General features: G+C 46.3%; 1 protein-coding gene across 1 annotated transcript in view; it reads right to left on the reverse strand.

The window, feature by feature from the left end:
• Positions 1-19,608, reverse strand: part of LOC119391546 (3 beta-hydroxysteroid dehydrogenase/Delta 5-->4-isomerase) — a 56,854-nt gene that overhangs the window by 15,627 nt on the left and 21,619 nt on the right. Inside the window, exon 2 of the mRNA XM_049415319.1 lies at positions 7,804-7,952. Coding sequence (XP_049271276.1) covers positions 7,804-7,952 — 149 coding nt within the window. The remainder of the gene's footprint in view (positions 1-7,803; positions 7,953-19,608) is intronic.

The following is a 19,608-nucleotide window of genomic DNA, read 5'->3' on the forward strand; positions in this document are numbered from 1 at the left end:
GTAGATAGAACAATAGGTCGGCAAAAAGGTATGGAGCTCGCTCAGACTCACTCAAGAAATATATTTTGCGCTTAGGGCTCACTCGGACTCATAATCACCAAACTTTTCCTCAACCGGACTCACTCGGACTCAGACTCACTAACATTTTTCTCAACCGGACTCACTCGGGCTCAAACTCACCACCATAGGCGTGCGCACAGGGGGGGGGGCAGCCCCCCCCCCTAATCACGTAAGAGGGGGGGCGCAAAATTTGCCCCTTACATTGACCCTTCTAGTCACCTAAGAGGGGGGGTCGCAAAACCTGCCCCATACATTGACTTGGTATGTTGGGGGGCGCTGCGATGTACCTTCGCCCCCCCCCTGATGGGGAATCCTGCGCACGCCTATGCTCACCACAATATTACTCAACCGGACTCACTCAGGCTCAGACTCATGGTTCGATCTGAGTCTGGGTGAGTGTGAGTGAGTCGACTCTTGAGTGAGCTTGCCGACCTATGCCTGAGAGTGCTTCCTTCCCTCTTTCTTTTATACCCTTCATCCCTTCCCCCAGTGTAGGGTAGCAAACCAGACGCGCGTCTGGCTGACCTCCGTGCCTTTCCTTCGTCCCTACCCCTCATCCTACACACGCAGATTCCACGGTATACATGAGTTGATCGTGCCGGATTTCGGCAGCACGGCACATCACCTGCGTAAGCAGAGGCTCACCGAACTGCGCCAGCACAAGTACGCACACGCATACGGGGCGCCTGTATTCCCGCACTGGCGGCCGGATCGCATGCAGCTTCCCGACATTACACAGTGTGTCCGAGTATCAAATGCCTCCGCGGAAAACGACGCATTAGAATGCAAGCAGCAGCGGCCAGCCAAACAAACCTAATCGGAAGGAATCTTGCGTGCTTTCCGGTGGAAGCTCAATGTTGCCAGATAACGGAAGGTGGTGGCGTAGCGTCCGTTAAAAGCGGCGCTGGCGAGTGCTTTCGTCCCGATTCCTTGAGAGGCGGGTGGTTTGAATTGCGCTAACATTATGCGGACCACTAACGCGTGATTTTCTTTCAAACCAAGCATTTTCTTGGCTCGAAATAAGCACTGCGAGGACTCTGAAATGGTGTTTCTAAAGTCCACGCAGAGTTGTGTTTTGCCTTTAGTGTCCCATTAGGCATGGAGTAGTGCCGTTTGTCGACCGCGCAACACTGGCGAAGCGGGGGAGAGTGAAGCTAAGAGAGAAAGAAAGCCGCAATGCAACGATAGGACAGGTGGAGGAGATTAAATGCCTAGTAATGCATAGTACAGTATCGCAAGGGGGTTGGAAAGCGAAGTGAGGGTGAGGAGGAGGAAAGGAGGAGGAGAGAAGATGAAGCATATCTTAGCCTAGAATAACAGAGAGCTGAGCTAGTTGGTAAGTATTCATTCTAAAAAGAGAGGGCGTGCAAACACGGACACAAGAAAGAAGTCAGGACACCACAAACGCCGACTAACAACTGAACAGACGCATAACGGCTGAAAAGAAAGAAGGCACGAAAACTTATCTGCGCATGCCCATGCAACAGACGAACCTATCAATCCGGCACGCGTGGCGGTCTACGTGGAAGATAACTGTTAAGGCATTTGATTTCATCTTTATGCAAGTTAATCGACGGTTGGCTCACGCATGCGCTACCACTATTCTCGATATGCCATGTTTCAATCATCAGGCGCCTTTCTTCATTTCTATGCCGGTACAACACTGCGAATTCATTGAATTTTGGCGTGCACTTACAATCTCGACAATGTAAAGATAGATTAGAAGGTGAGCCTCCTGTTAGCGATCTCTTATGTTCCAACAATCTCTGGTTGATGCATTGGCCCGTCTGTCCTACGTAGAAGCGGCCGCAGCTGAAACGGACCTTATACACCGCACTCGTACGGCAATCAGTGAATTTGTTGGTGTGTTTTACGAAACAAAGATCGGTCCGCTTCTTGTCTTTTACTCGCTCATTCTTCCTCTGCACAGCGGCACAAATCTTACCTAGCTTATTGGCAGCCGTGAAAACAACATTAACGCCGTATCTAGTTCCTACTTTCTTTAGCCTGTGAGATACGCGATGAATGTACGATATACATACGACACGTTTCTTCCTATCGCTTTCTGCAACCATGCTCGGACTTAACACAATAGACTTCTTTAAACGTTCAGCGACCATGGCCACTGCATCACGAGGATACCCTACATCTAAAAGACGTGTAACCTGTGCGTTAAAGCTATTACTCATTTTGTGCTCACACGACTTGGTGAGGGCTGACTTAAGGCAAGACATGGCGATGGCGTTTTTTACAACCTTCGAGTGCTTCGACGAAAAATTTAACAGCGGTTTCGAAGATCTAGGAGAATACTGCCAGCACACGTGGTTCTTCTGGAACGTTAAGGAAATGTCTAGAAATTGTATTCCATTATTCTGAGGCACCTCTTTAGTAAAGCTCAGCCCTCCTCCATTTACTTCAAATTTTTCGCTCACGGAAGTTACCACCTTTTCAAAGTCCTCACCACTACAAAAAATCAAGTAATCGTCCACATAACGAAAAACCTTAATAACCGAATTACCTAAGGCGCCTTCCAAAAGATTGTCAATCTTGCTAAGGTATAAGTCACTAAGAACCGGAGCAACTTTAGAACCAATACATATACCTGATTTCTGCACATAAACGCCTTCCTTCCAACCTACCAGCGTCGACTTTAAATACATGGAAAGGATTTCTAGAAATGCCCCGCTAGAAACACCACATTTATTGGTGAAAACCGTCTGGTGCCCTTGTTCGTTAATACATTCATTAACACAATTTAACAAGTCTTCATGCGGCAAAAAATAATACAGGTCTTCAATATCCATACTAAAAGCTTTACAACAGCCGGGGTTCTCCTCTGAGAGGAACTGAACTAGCGCCTGAGAATTGCGCATACGAAAAGGGTCTGAAAAACTCAAAGAGGTTAAGCAGGAAGGAAGAAACGTGTCGTATACCGTACATTCATCGCCTATCTCACAGGCTAAAGAAAGTAGGAACCAGATACGGCGTTAATGTTGTTTTCACGGCTGCCAATAAGCTAGGCAAGATTTGTGCCGCTGTGCAGAGGAAGAATGAGCGAGTAAAAGACAAGAAGCGGACCGATATTTTATTTATTTATACTGTTAGCCAAAGGCCGATACAGGGTGGAGTAATGAAATACATTTCACACATCGTTGAAGACGCAAGCACTGCACAATGAAATCAGGACAAACAACACATCTGGCAGTTTTAAACAAACCTACACCATACAGACCATACAAATCGTAATTCAAACAAACGACAAATCTAACTAAAAGTAGAACACGCAAATTAATTCAAGTTTTACAGAGTAGTGACCAACGATGAGCATATAGCAACACAATTGCGAACACTACACCAAACGAAAGCTGTACTATATACATCAAAATATTCACCAACATAATCAGGAACTTTTTCAACATCACGTACAATTGTTTTAAATTGTTTCGTAATATTTGTTTCGTAAAACACACCAACAAATTTACTGATTGCCGTACGAGTGTTGTGTATAAGGTCCCTTTCAACTGCGGCCGCTTCTACGTAGGACAGACGGGCCGATGCATCAACCAGAGATTGTTGGAACATAAGAGATCGCTTACAGGAGGCTCACCTTCTAATCTATCTCCACATTGTCGAGATTGTAAGTGCACGCCAAAATTCGATGAATGCGCAGTGTTGTACCGGCATAGAAATGAAGAAACGCGCCTGATGATTGAAACATGGCATATCGAGAATAGTGGTAGCGCATGCGTGAGCCAACCGTCGAATAACTTGCATAAAGATGAAATCAAATGCCTTAACAGTTATCTTCCACGTAGACCGCCACGCGTGCCGGATTGATAGGTTCGCCTGTTGCATGGGCATGCGCAGATAAGTTTTCGTGCCTTCTTTCTTTCAGCCGTTGTGCGTCTGTTCAGTTCTTAGTCGGCGTTTGTAGTGTCCTGACTTCTTTCTTGTGTCCGTGTTTGTACGCCCTGTCTTTTTAGAATGAATATCTTAGCCATATATATCAAGGTATAGCAAGGGGTGTGGAAGAGAGGTGAGGGTGAGGGATTTCAGGATAAGCGAGAGGGAAAAGAGGAGCGGAGAGGGTTAGTATGGCCATGTACTATAGTATATCAAGGATTGGGAAAGGGAAATGAGGTGAGGAGGAGTGATTTGACGGTTATGAGAAGGGGAGACTGTAAATCATAGTCATGTATAGTATATCAAGATGAGGGAAAGGGACGTGAGGGTGAGAAAGAATCTTAGAGTGAGGAGTAGGGACAGGAGGAGGAGAGACGCGCAGCATATCCATATGGGTTCCGAAACGGAAGGGAGGGTGAGGAGAAGGGAAAGGAGACAGTAAAGCATAGCATAGTCATGTATAGTAGGTATACCAAGAGGTTTTAAAGGGGTGTGAGGGAAAGGATGAGTCAGGTGAGGATGGGAAGGAGGAAAACGAGGGGGGAGCGAGTAAAGCATAGCATAGCCTTGTGTAGTACAGTAGAACCCCGCTGTTACGTTCCTCACTGCTGCGTTTTCCCGGCTGTTACGTCGTTTTCCGCCGGTCCCGGAATAGCTCCCATAGGATACAATGTATTGGGAACCCCGCTGTTACGTCGTAACTGTCCGACCGTTCCCGTATGATACGTCGTGAAGTGCGCCCGGAGCCGACCGAGTGACTACCAAAGAGAGCGGCCATGGCGCATTTTCACGCAGCTTGGCCTCGTTTGACCGTAATATTAGCCGCATGAGAGGCGCAAGCAACAGAATCTTTCAATTGATGCAAACAAAAGCATGGCCTTCGAGATTCAAATTGCAAAGATGGCGTCTATGACGTAACTGCTGGCGAAAGCAAGGCCTTCGAGATTGGCATTTACTATTGACAAAAGCATAGCCTCTGAGATTTGCATTGCACAAACATGGCGTGTATGACGTAATTGCTTGCGAAAGCAAGGCCTTCGAGATTGGCATTCACTTCTGCCATCGCGTTGGCGTAGACTCATCATCATCGTTATTTGTCGGAGAACGGGAGGAGTTCGAGCTGGTTGGAGCTCGCATGGTCGTGCGCGCGGTTCGCAGTCGGACTCGCCGCACCGGTCGTGATTGCGTGTGCTTAGTTCTTTCATGCCTACAGCTGTTGGTGTTTAAAAAATCACATACGTTGATTACATTTCTATGGATAAGGCCGTCCTAAGCTCCGCGTTTCTATCCATCGACTAGATCGCGGCTGAGCGCGCCAATTTTCGTGCTGCTCGTAAGAATTGAAATAAAATTCTGTACCACTAAATATTTTGCCGTTTTTCCTGTTTTTCGGCTCTTACGTTTCCCGTCTCTTACGTTTCCCGTCTCTTACGTTTATTTCCTACGGTCCCTTCAAAAACGTATCAGCGGGGTTCTACTGTATACTATATTGCAAGGCAGCGGGAAAAGGAATTGGGGGTAAAAACGAGTAATAGTTAATAATATATGTTCGGGTTCTATGTCGCAAAACCACGATATGGTTCTGAGAGACGCCGTTGTGGGGAAATTCGGAAATTTCGCCCACCTGGTTCTTTAACGTTCACCTAAAGCTAACATGGGTGTCCTTTGCATTTCGCCTACACCGAAATGCGGCCGGCGTGGCCAGAAATCGAACCGTCACTCTTGAGCGGTGAGGAGGAATGTGTGGACGAGGAGGAAAAAGAGGAGAGAGGGAAAAGCATAGCATCGAGATGTGTACTAGAGCAAGGAGTGAGAAAAGGAAGTGAGGGTGAGGGGCAGTGATGTGAGGGTGAGGAGGTGGGAAGGTATAGCATAGTTTAGCAGATGCAAGTGGAGGAGGGAGGTGAGTTGAAGGTTGCAGACATGCTAGGTCATGGCGCCGGCTTTGCTGTTTCCTTAGTCTTCGCACGGCTATAGGTAGCTGCCACTATATTTTCTTCTGCAGCTGAATGGCTCGTGTTGAAGCCTCGTGTTGGCTGAAGCCTCGTGAATGGCTCGTGTTGAAGCGACGCTTAAATATTCTCTTTGCGTTAAAATATGCCGTGTATACAGAAAACTTGGGCAGCTGCGTACTTTCTGGCTGCTGTGTGGCCTTGTGTACAACTTAGCCTACTGGGGCTGTTAGACACCTTTGCCACTCAGGTGTAGGGTTCCAAACCGGTTGTCCTCAACTGGTTAACCTCGCTGCAATTCCTTCTCTACAATTTCTTCTCCCTCTTTGGCACTCGTTATTTCCCACTTGGGCAGCCAAAGAGAGCGTGCGCTGCATTATTCCTGGCCATTTCACCAGAAAAGACGTGCCACTACGTCACAACGGGTACGTGTCAATCTTGAAACATATCTAGACATTTATCGTGTTTCTCTGTGCATACCTCTCTCGGCATCATTCTCGCACCTATTAACCAGAGTGACAAATAGATGGAATGACACGAAGGGTAACCGGTGCATGGACCAGCTGTCTGCACTGCGTTGAGAAAAAGTGGCAGGAATGACAGATTAAGACGCAAACATCCTCACTAAAAGCACCAGACACTGCCTCCGCCCTCTTGACGCAGGCAGCTAACAGCTACAGGGGACAAGGCTGTGCACCAGTGTTCCCCACTGTTACTATACTTTGGTAATTATAATTAGGTGAATTTTAGTGACATTGAGATTTTGGTATTGGGTTCCTAAAAGCTTTACTGTGTCTCTCTAGCACCCTAACGCTGCAGTGTCTACGGCATCATCAAAACGGAAAGCCAAGTAGATACGCGAAGGTGGACTAAACGAAAAGAGAAAGCTGTGGTCTCTGATGAGTGCAAGAATATATTAGTTTATTCATGGGCGCTTCTAAAGTGCCAGTCGACATCTTTGTCAAAATTGGCCCTGTTTATGTGAATCTGAGTTAAATATTTTCATTTGGCGGACCTTCTGTCATAACTCAGCCGAGGCGTGCGCTGGGTTCACCATTAGGGTGGGAAACGTTTGTTCGCAGAGGCCCCCCCCCTCCTTCTGTTGGTTGAGTCCAAAATAAAACATATTGACAATACATGCAAAAATGAAAATGAAACTATGAAGGGCTTCTCACTTCTCGCAATGGCCTGCCTTTGGTCTCTGGCTTTACATGAGTAAAATAAGGAAGAAAGGAGTTCTAGGAATGCAAGACCAAGGCATTTGACTGACAATATTGTCAAAAAGCTGCGTGTCTATCAAAAAAACATAAAAAATGCCGGGGCAGATACGGCTGAGTAAATGTATGAAGCAGACGTTGTTTTCATCTACTTCGCACGACTTAGAGCGCAGTTATCTCTTCATCACAAATACTCGCCCGCGGCGTTGCGTGCTCGCTCTTTAAGAACTGCCTCTGCGAGCATTTTGTACTGATGAGGCTCTTATGCACGCTAGCGAAGATGCATTGTAGTAACGCTGCTTAGCGCGCTTATTAAATGCAGGATGATTTGTCATGGCGTTTCTTTTGAGGGTATTTATAACATTACGTAAAAGACACGTGTAATGAAATCCGCGATTCGTTAAGACAGCGGTTAGCTAGCTGTGCTGCGTTCCATCGGCAGACCAGTAAATCTTTTACAAAGAGGTCTATAAGTCATTCAGTGTTCACCCTTTTCTAACAACTCAGAGGCGAGAATCTGTGCAGTTCTTGTTCTTGATATAGATCTACGTAGAGCACTAAGACTGCAACGCTTGTGGTTGGATGCATACTGGCGCGAAAATGATGTAATTGTATGCGTGAAGCGGACTTCTTTCTCGGTGAGGTGATGGAACGGAAGTACTGCACTTTACCCATCCCGTTCTCGAAAGGCCTGATGTCAAAGAGGCGCACTTCTTGTACGATTGGGTGGCTCTGCAGTTCTCGCACCACATGATGACCAAGCAGTCCGCTCGAGCCAGTAACCAGGACAACTCGGACTGGACGGTGGGTTGCACCGGCGCTGCATTGTTTCAAAAAGGGTGCACAAATAATCATGCGATAAAATATAAAACACTTCCTCCTTTATTTTCACATGTGAGAATCTATGAAAGGTCTTGCCTGCAATTTATTATTAGATTAGAACACGTGGACATGACAGCAACTGAAGTGTAAATGTTGCTCTAGCTGATTTGTCCATGTACAGGCTTCGGATAGATCCCTTTTTGCTATTCGCGCCGCTTGTTTGCGGAACCTTAATAAAAGCGATATGAAGTTATTTCCAATGAAAATTTCCTTGATTCCTCGATGTGTAAAACGCATTAGAAAAGGTTGGCGTGACCGTGAGATTGAAGTGAAACATCGACAAATTAAACTACCAGCGTCTGCATTGGTCTGCAATTATCGTCTAGGTTTGGCTTTAACAAATAATGAATTATTTTTTATAACAGTAAAAACAAACATACGTGTATTTATCTCGAAAGTACATCTCCTCACTTTCTGCTAACAAAAATACTCGCTGTAGTGGTTTTCCTTGATTGGGCAACGGGAGTTTTTGAACTAATGTGCTTGTGAGCGGCTGCATCATCATATTTTCCCCCGCAAAGTATTTTGGTGTATATTGCAAGTACACTATTCGGCAAATAAAATTATCTTACTTCTCAAATCTTTTTTCTCGATCTTCCTTTTCCCTTGCATAGCCATTGCAGTGTCGGAATCGCGTTCTAATCGGTGTATCGACGCCCTAGGAAAATATTTTAATGAATTTGAATAATATGTACCCATCATATCAATTTTTTTTACCAGACCTAGTCTCATTCCGGAAACACCCTGTATATACTGCAAGATAAGAATAAAGATAGGATAGCGTTCAACATAATCATAAAATATTTCTAAATTATTCATGTCTACTGCGCAGTATGCAGTCCGATAGGGAACAAGCCCATTTTTCTGTTAACATTACCGAAGGTAAACTGACGCAATATTCCCCAAGCTCTTTTTTATTTCAGGGTTTTCTGAACTACTCCGTAGTCATCCGATTTGCTGACTCAGTGGAATGGCTGCACATTAGTAAAACGATAACAGACGAAACAGAAAAAAAAATTAAAAACCATGCAGCGTGTAATGAAAAGAAAATCTATAGGCGTAACTTTTATATATCGGAATACAGCAAAGTGTCGAAGAACGAACACGGGTAGCTGACATTATAGTCGACAATAAATCACAAAAGTGGATTTGGTTGGGGCACTTTGTGCGCAGGACTGACAGCCGAAGGCCAGTGAGAGAATTGCTACCAAGAGATTGGAAAAACAGCCGAGGAAGGCAGAGAGTGGCATAATGCAGCGCTAAAAACACGCACACCACAAAGTAAGGAACACAAACCGACGGGACAGGCGACAAGACAGGCGTTTGTGTTCCTTACTTTGTGGTGTGTGTTTTTAGCGCTGCATTATGTCATTCAGCAAGCACCAACTCGCCCAACAACACGTTCTTCTGAAGGCAGAGAGATTCGTGATGAAATTACGAAAAAAAATGCGGGAAGTTTGCACTAAGTTGCGCAAAGCTTGTCACAGATGTTCTAGTATGACTCGTTGTTGGGCTAGTTGGTGCATTTCATCAAGGAAATATATCCAACCAAAAACGGAAGAGCACCGAAAACTGTGAAGGAGACGGAAAGCGCTAGCCGCTTTCCGGTCTCCTTCACCCTTTCCTGTGTTCGTCCGTTTTCGGCTGGATATATTTCCTTGATGCTTGGCACAGCCAAGTTGATTGATCCTCAGCTTGTCGTGCTGCAGCACTGTAATGACAACGCCGGCGGCGATAAGATCCAGCGTGCTTGGCCAAAGAAGCGGCAACCAAAAGATGGCGACGGCCGGATCCGGAATACGCGCAAAGCTTGCCACTCAGAATGTGTTGAACCAGCTGTCCCTGAGCCACAGTGTAAGAAACTGTGGCGTTTGCTATTGCGACGGCTCGGCGGCGGTTGCTGCACGGCGCGGTGGCGGCTTGGCTATTTTTAGCAGCGGTGCGCGCAGCTGTGGTGATTGCTATGGCAACGGCGCAGTAGGGGTTTTCTTGTTAACGGACGTCACGCTGCCAGCTTTAACAGCTTCGCTCTTAAAATAAAAAAGAAGTCTGGTGAAGAAATAGAAAACGTGACAGACACCTGCCAACAGCTCTTCTATCTACTACGATGCCGTAGCTCCACGCCACATCTTTGATACATTAACCTCATATGATAAAATATACCGAATTATTTGGTAATTGATTAATATGCTGTAGGTCATCAGGCGATAACGAGTCTGTGCTGCAAGTGCACATTTCTCCTAACATGCAGGTCTCGAATCCAAATGTAAGGAATTATTCGAGCGGCGCAGGTCTTTAGATTAACGCACAAGAGGAGTTAATGCCCGCAACTGTAGCCGATAGTCTGCAATTGTAAAGTTATACAACTTCATGCTCTTTGGTCTCAGGATCCAAGCAGTGTTCTTTTCTTTGGTAAATAACTCTGACACTATGTTGAATATTCCGTGACATTTTTCTTTTAAATGTTGTTTAGCATGCGTAATCATGTATCATTCAGAGCTTTCTACTAAGTACATATTGTTATTGGACCAAAACCTAGCTTTTTGCTAAGAAGCCATGGAGGGCGAGCACATAATTCTACTCGCTTTTCTAGAAAAAATAAACCTGAAGCTTCAATTTTTAATTATCCCTGATGACATCTGTGTCGCAGCAAGTAATTTTTTTAAACATATGAATTCATAACTTCCTGAGCTTCACGGTAAAAAAAAGCTTGATTTTAAGCTCACTTCTCTGTGTTCGTTCGCACCCCGTTTCCGTCACGAATCCTTGAACCGCCTTTCACTGATTCGTATCACGGACATCTTCATTTTTCCCGTCCCATCCCTCAAACCAAGGCGTTTGTAGGTACTCTACTGCCCAAACAGGGACTTCCTATATCTTCACGGCCTAATGTTCCGTCGCATGCCTCCGTTCACCTCGTCTCTGACTTGGCGATTAACGTTCTTTATAGCCGTATAGCTTACACTGCATGCTGGTGATATCACTTCCTCGAGAACTTGTAAGGCGCCGCTTATAACCTTGACATCAGTGCATTGATGGAAGAGTTGAAAGAAATTGAACTGCCCTCTTATCGTACCGATAGGACGTGAGCTTCAACTTCACGCTAACGCGCTCAAACCTACTTGTCCGTGCTTCAAAGCGATGACATGCCAGACACAGGGTAAGAGTATATTGTTATGGCGAAGGTTGTGCATTGTTTACGAGGGATGTGTTAGGCAAGGTAAAACGCCAGGCCTGCGCGGAAAGCGCAGCGCAGTCATAGCGAAAGCTCGCAACTCCACGCGCCTGTCGGTGCTCTCGTAGAAACCTTTGCTTCGTGGACCGGCGCGTCTGACTCCGCATGTGCCGGCGCGTCTACGCGAGCCGCCGGTTGCTATGACAACGTAAAAAACGTTAAGAAAGAAAAGGAGCAAACGGCGCGGCCAGCCGAGGCGCGTTCGTACCGAAACGTGCACGGGTATGCGTTCCTGCATTTTTCTTACTGTTTTGAGGAGCATACAGCTTTTATTTCTTGCTAATAATCCAACAATAAGCCAGTAAAAGTTCATAGCCTCGCTCCCATGTTCGTTCCTTAAGACGACAAGGCCGCCTTCCGTAAGGCTACCTTAAAACCGAAGAAGGCGAGTTTATGAAACGCACTGTGACCTTTTCTTATCCTTACAGTTTTCCCTTCCTTACGAAAGGCCGCCTTATAGCGTTAAAGGGGCCCTCCAACACTTTTTTTGAAGCGCCTACACCATTGGCGATCGCATCAACGCGTAGCGGCGCTCGCCAGAACTATTGCGGGCGGAAATGACGAAGATGAGCGCTGGCCTATGATTGGATAAATGTAACGTTAGAAGGAATAGCGGCGTTGCATCACACAAGGGGTTATTATTGGGTTTAGTTTTTCTTTGGCATGCTTTTTTCACTGAACACCAACTAGACACACGATCTTAGACTTTTCAGCTTTAAAACTGCAGCGCCCGGCAAAGAATGCGCCCAACGCCACGGTGCTGGAGGGAAACGCGCTCCGGACGCTCCAGGCGCCGTTGTTTGTAGAAACTGAAGGGAAAAAATTGTAAGAGCATTGATATAGACGCCGTCGCAACAAGAAACACGATAGAGGCGTTCACGATCTTCCTCGTTTCGCACGCGCAGTTCATTCTTAATGCACCACACTGTTTGTTACTATCGCAACGGCGTCATCCATACGTTCGAGAGAACAGGCAACATTGTATGCAAGCTTCCCGTACGTAGGATCTTTCAGTTCATTTCATTGGGGCGCCATCAGACGTCACAGGGTGAGTGAAACGTGGTCAGGTGACCCCGCGAAAATCGAGTTGAGGGTAGACCTCCATTTTATTGTATTTTGAGTGTTCCAGGCTGAATAACTTCGGACTGCGTGCCCCTACCGCTGCCGTTCTTGCTGCACTAATCTCTTCAGCCTCCAGTCTACGCAACCCGAAAGTAAAAAGTGTAAAACAATGAGGCCAGGAAAAGTGTTAGATGGTCCCTTTAAGATAAGGGTGGTTTGTGAATACGGGCCTGAGTCCTTTGTAATGGGTTGGAAGCTTTAAACGACCCACTAGTTGCGTAATTCGCATTGTGTGAGGCCCGATCGTTATTTCACTCTCCCACCACGCTATATAACAAACGTTAACGGGAAAGAGAGAGAGAGAGAGGGAATGAACATTATTGAGACCCTGACGAAATGGATCATGGGGTCTTTACGGGCTGCCTTGTCAACCAATACAAGTCCACTTCCGAGGAACCCACTATGCTATAAATCATCATAATTCTTGTGAAGTACGGAAGCAGCCATTATGCTATTTTTCGTCATTCTGCGGAGAAACGTGGTACCCGCTAAACACCTCTAAGGCGTTATGTGTACGTTGTTGATGCTGTGCCTGATGACGATGAAGAATTATGCCAGATCCCTTTGTAATGGCTTGGAAGCATTCAACAGCCCACTCGTTGTGCAATTCAAATTGTGTGACGCCTGGTTACAGAGTTCCCGTCGTGTGACGCCTGGTTGTTATTTTACTCTTCTAACACGCTATATTACATGTGTTCATTCCCGACATGAAGCCTGTATGGGGTCTTTTTGCGAAGGAGTTTCAAGCGCCAGCATGGCCCTGAGGTAGAATACTGAGCTCCGCGCAGAGAACCCAGGTTCGAAGCCCGTTCTATCCTATAAATGTTTTCATTTCGTTTTTTTTTATTTCGCGCGATAGCGGTTACGGACACCGGAGGCGCCGTCCGACAACTACGGTGCCAAAAACGGCCGTTGTTCTGATCTCATAAAAAATTTTGCTGTAAAATCGGAGCAAGAAACAAGAAGGGCCAAGCCATGTGCGCATGTATGCTTCAGGCTCGTATGCTGAGTTCTTTCAGAAAATAAGCTTGCATAGCTTTGCCACTCGACCAAAGATGCTTGAAAAGTTCTACTTGCCCCAACTGGAAAGTCATGACGACGTTGTTCTGGTCCTGCTGTGCCAACGACTCGCACCCACTCTTGTTCGCTGGTTTGATTGTAAGGTCGTGGATTTTTGCCGCTGACAAGGCCTGACGCAGCGCCCCAGGAGTATCCAACCTTTGTCACAAGTTTGTATTCCGCTTGGGAAAAGGAGGGTTCATATTGTGAGCAGTATGAGTAGTCTGCATATATTTTGCACGGCGAGGTAATCGGACAGCGACCTGGCTGCATACTTATCGTACAGAAGTGGCAGAAAGTAAGATTATAAGTGCTCGTGTTCATGCAGCGGCATTCATTTTCAACCATACCATTAAGAAAAACCTGATAAGGCCGGCGCGACAACTACGGTGCGCATTGTTGTAGCAGGAGGTCATTGATATGCAGGGTAGGAATCTTGTTTACACTTATAGAGAGAGTCGATCGCGGCAGGCAGTGAAATGCGCTTGGCAGATAAAGCGATTTCACTGCCTGCCGCGATCGTGCGTGAAAGCGAGAGGTTTGCTGCCCGGCGGAGGAAGGCGCGGGCGACAACAGCATATAATTAGGTAGTGGGATGAATTCAGTAAGGTAATTTGCAGGTGTAAGACATAGTGAGTGAGCTCAAGCCAGGCTAATTCCGTACCACTGTGAGGGGCCTCCATCCATAATGCAGTTGGCAAAGCTGTCTCCCAACAAATACTGATGGCGTTAGTGACGATACCAAACACAGGTGTTACGTTAGCTTCTTGATTAGTTGAGCGTCGTGACAAAAGCGGGGCTTTACATCGAGGCTGCAAATAATATTTCAGACATACCTACTTTGGGCGGTCAAGTTTAAGCTTCGTTTAAGAGTTTTTGTGTGACAATTTCGTGTACCTTGGTATAACAGTTTGCCTCACTCGTATACTCACAGTCTCAAACTGTCGCGTACTGACAACTTAGAGCGCTGCAATTGACCTTTCCTGCTAGCGAAAGTTTTTGTCAATACATGTTATACCTAATGCGAAGCTTTGTTAGTTTTATTGGAACGCTCCCAGCATTTCCTTCCAATGGCTGCTCGATGTTGCTGCTATGTTACCGGATATATCGCAGGTACATACATAAAAAGCGTTTAATCAGGTATCCAGCAAAAAATGGAGACGGGAGGTTTCACAATTAGGCAGACGTTCAAGGGTTGATTGAAGGCTGAATAGATAAAAAGGTGGTTGATCGCTCCGTCATAGGAATCGGAATAACACGAAAGTAAAGCGTGCCCTCACAGAATTAACTGAATGTTTACTGTATATTGATATGAGAGAGTTTGCGCAATATATATTGATGTCTGGCAGCTATAGCACCGTTTAACGTGGATGCACCCACTTCGATGACTGGTGGTACATCTCCATCCCGACGACTAACGTCCATGTTGAATGATTAAACAAACCCTTGTGGTAGCTGTAGTAGTTAACGGTGAAAGCGAAATCAGAGAACGAGGTGTGATAGCTAGAAGAGCGTCGCATATTGGACGCAGAACTTGGTCGCCATCCCGCGGCATATTAAAATGTCATTGAACACCACGGCCGGACTAGAGGGAAACGCAAAGCGCGTCGTGCCGCCCCGGTAGCCCGGCCGCGATTTTTCTCGGGCGAGCGCGTGAGTGGGGAACACGGTGTTACAGCCAGGTGAGGCAGGCGCGCGTCGCAGAGCTATTTTTGGTTTGGATTAGCGTGATGCTATGAGCGAGGCCGACGCTTTTACGACGCTTGGACTAAGGTCGCCACCTCGCGGTGTGTTAAGGCATTGACAAAATTGAACCTCTATTGAAAACGCGCCGAATGGGACGGACGTGTAACGCGTTGCAGGTGCTAATCGCGGAGGCCACAGTAATGATGAATTAGTTTACTTTACCGCTCCCAGAGGGCAACACCCCTCGCCGACCTGTAGAGTGGTAGATATAAAAGGCGCGTTTGTAAATCCTCTAGAGACCGTGCCCGTGGCACAGTGGACAGCGTGCCCGGAATCTGTCGTTGCGAACCGAGCTCTGGTGGGTTCGATGCCCGTTGATGGACCTTTTTTTCTTTGCCATCTGATCGTGCAAATTTTTTCGATGTCATTTCCGTGACGGAAATACGTCACCGAAGTCTTGGTGGACACCGGCATAAAACACTGTCGTGTTAAAAGTTCTTGAACACGGAGTGTGGCTGGAGCCAAGTATTCGGCAAGTGTTCTTGCATTCTTCAATGCAGGAAAGTCTTATGTTAGCACGTGTCTGTGTACGCTTCGTACCCTCTCCGATGTCCAAAACAGAAGACGATGAGAACGCAAGTGTGGCCCCTCGCTTTTTTTTTACCGATTGCTTTTTCTTTCTTTTTACTCACCCAATTCGGCGTGCCGACGATCCTTTCTTTCCCACCCCATCCATGCTCTCGCAATGCACTGCAAGAGCATGCTGCAGTGCTGTTAATGTCATTCAACGGCTCGATAAAAAAATAACAGGTTTTCACCTGCTTAAATGTTTAGCTGCGGAGCTGTTTAGGCCGGCCGTAATCTGTCCAACGCAAAGAATAAACCTCGGGCGCGTATGCGCCAAAGAAAGGGGTCAAGCCCCACAGTGAGTATAGCAGGTTCGAGCGTTAAACGACAACGAACACGTGAAAGACACAGAGAGAGAGAGAGAGAAAGAAAGAGACCGAGCGAAAGAAAGAGAGGAATAGAGGCAATTAAAGGGAATAAAGACATAAAAAGATAGAAAGACCAAGACATACATTGACAGAGAGAGAAAAATATATAAAGAAACAGACACAAAAAAGTGAAAAGAAAAACAGAGAGCAAGAGAGAAAGAGAAGGAAAGAGATAATATAATAATAATATCTGGGGTTTAACGTCCCAAAACCACCATATGATTATGAGAGACGCCGTAGTGGAGGGCTCCGGAAATTTCGACCACCTGGGGTTCTTTAACGTGCACCTAAATCTGAGTACACGGGCCTCGAACATTTTCGCTTCCATCGGAAGGAAAGAGAGAGAAAGAGCTATAAGGAAAGAGGTAGTGATAGATATACAGAGAGCGAGGAAAAGGAAAGGAAGAAAGAGAAAGAAATAAATAGAAAGAAACAGATAAAAAAAAGAGATGCAAGAAAAAGAGAGAAACAAAGAGAAGAAAAAAGAAAGAAAGAAAGGAGAAACAGGGAGGGCCACCCCCGAGCTCCGCTCTTCCTTCAGGCTTGGCGCCACTAGGGCGAAGCTGCCACAATTTTTTTCGCCGCTTGAATAGTGAACGTTTGTGGACTAAGTTACGTAAATATACCCGTCATTAGAGCTTTTTATGTGGATAGCACTAATTCTGGTACTCCTATATGCAGCATGTTCGGATTAATCAAGTTGCGGCTGTGGATTACGTAGGGAGGCAGTGTGGACGTTAGTTAGCGGTATTTCGCAGGCGGGAAACAGCGAAGAAAACCGGGAAATACGGTGATCTGAGCAGGAAAAGCGAGCAATGTGTTGATGAAAATCTCCGCCAGTAGCGAGCATTGGAACATCGTAAAAACGGTTTTCATCATGCTTGCTACTTACTAAACATTGCTGTTTTGCTTACCGCGTGTCACTGCTTGCCGCAGCGAATATTACGTATAGCCTGCTTCACTCGGCTTAATTGTTTGTTACATTCATTTGGTTGTGGTTCCTTCTCAGAATATATGAAACAGATTCCTAAAGTGAATTTATGCTTCATTGTTACATTAACACATTTTTTGGTTGACGCTGCGCAATGTTATTACAGCAGAGCTGTTACGCTCGAGATTTGCCGTGTGTCCTATAGAAAAGTGATATCATCATGAATCGTCATGAGCTCTCTTCGTCTTCTTCATGTTCGTTCTCTTTTTGCTCGTCTGCTTCGCTCCGAGAACATACATACGCCGATTTGTCTGGCTTGGGCTGCAATAACCCTAATGGGCAAGAGAACAAATGCAGAGAGAGAGAGAGAGAGAAAAGAGGGCAGGAAAGAGATAGAAAAAAAGAAAAAGAAAGAAATTCTTGGCGAGAGAGAGAGAGAGAGAATTAAACTTTATTGAGGGACCAGGCGCGCGTGCTCTTCGCCCAGAAGTGGGTGACTTCCTCATTCCAGGTAGCCATGGCTTGCAGCTGACGCTCGAGCCCTGTCCACAAACCGGAGCTGGTCCTCAGGGCTCGCGGACGTCAGCAGCGCCTCCCACTGGTCTTCCGGATTTTCGTCCACGTTCAGTTCGTCTAAGGGCGGGATACTTGGGTTGTTGCGACATCCCCGTACCATGTGGTACAGGGTGTTGGCAGTGGCCGGGCAGTATGTACAGTGCCTGTTAAAGTTGCCGTGGTACATTGCGTGGAGTAGTGTACCGTGCGGGTAGGTACCCGCCTGTAGCCTTCTCCAAGTCACTGTTTCCTCTCTAGTAAGCCTTTTATGAGCCGCTGGATAGTGGCGTCGTTGCTTCCTGTAGTGCGCGAGTATGTCGGAGTACTTTCTCGGTATTGGCTCCTCTTCGTTTTCTGAGTCCGAATATCGCTGCGGGGTAGCCCGGTGTGTATGCTCTCGGGCTGCGGCATGTGCCGCTCGGTTCCCCGCTAGGAATTCGTGCCCCGGTGTCCAGAGGATACTTGCATAAAAAATTTTAGGGAGGCTAGATTTCAACCCGCGTACCCATCATCCAAAGGCGAGCGTCCTAACCACTCGACTATCCTGGCACGCTAGCAGAGCCGTAGCATAGCCTTACATAGTATAGAATGGCAAGGGGCTCGGAAAGAAAAGTGAGTGTTAGAAGAATAGACAAAAAGATAGAAAGTTAGAGAAAGAAACAGACATAGACAGGAAGAGATAGAAAGAAGCAGACAGAAAAATAACAGAAAAAAAGTAGGGGTGTGCGAATATCAAATTTTTCGAATACGAATCGAATACGAATATCCACCTTCGAATATCGAATCGAATATCGAATATCAAAGGAAAAATGCCTCCACAGTAACGATATTTTATTTAACATGTAGCTATCTGAAAAAAAAAAAAAACATTAACAGCCTGACTGGCAACATTACACTCCTATCTCCAGAACACAATGTCCAGGCTAGCACAATGCACATCACAACACAAGCAAATATCACGGCACAATGAAAGTAATGACTACATGTTATCATGAAGAAATATAGTTGCTCCACATAATCAGGCAGCAGGCGCTCCCTTTTAACAGAGACAACCCCCCCTGCCACTGAAAAGGCACGCTCGCTTGGAACAGAAGTGACTGGTACAGGGAGGTACATGGGGCAAAGCTTTGCCAGACTGGGGTATTTGAAGGTGCCTACAGTCCGCCAGTAACGTTGGTCCGCCACCAGTCACCGTGTCACTGTCTTTCTTCAGAAGTGGTCCCGCATAGTGAACGAGTGGTAGTGCGACATGTTACGGCCGCATAATATTGAAAATGTACGGTTACATGATCGCCAACAGCGCTGCACGTCGGAGATGCACCAGCAATAAATCATACGTATTGGGGCGCTCGTCGCAGGCAGATATCGTGCCTCCGTGCACTTACGATGTTTATCGCTCCTCTCGGCAACGTTTTTAGCTATGCGAACGCAGCAGAAATGTGGAAGACGACTTATTTTATGCATGATAATCGAATCGCATATTCGAATTTTTCGAATACTCGAAGTTATCGAATATTCGAAACTTTTCGAATACACGATTTTCGAATCGAATACGAATATTTCGAATGTAATATTCGACGAATATTCGAAACTTTCGAATATTCGCACACCCCTAGTAAAAGGCAATTCCCTAGCCAAGTGAGGACCAGCTAGGTGTCCACCAGCTGTGCTGTGACCCAACGTTGCGCGATATATATTAGATATCAGCCAACAGCAGGAATGTGTTGTTTGACGACGTCACCTGACAACTCGCCCACCGAAGTGACTGCGGACGGAGCCCCTGTACGAAGAGAGGGCCCCTGGCAAAGCGGCAACTTCGAGCTCCCCTTGTGTAGCGCGCTACTACAAAATTTGGTCGAACTGTTCGCAGCAGTGCTTGGTGTTCGCAGATTGTGTTTTTGCAGGAAGCCCGAGGGGTGGTTCAGGACACCTTTATTGCGGGCACCTCATCGAATAACTTTTAACGCACGAGTACTTTCTCTTCTGGCCATGCCACCACAAACCTGGTCAC

Source organism: Rhipicephalus sanguineus, chromosome 4 (genome assembly GCF_013339695.2).
Source record: "Rhipicephalus sanguineus isolate Rsan-2018 chromosome 4, BIME_Rsan_1.4, whole genome shotgun sequence".
NCBI classification, from domain to species: Eukaryota; Metazoa; Arthropoda; class Arachnida; order Ixodida; family Ixodidae; genus Rhipicephalus; species Rhipicephalus sanguineus.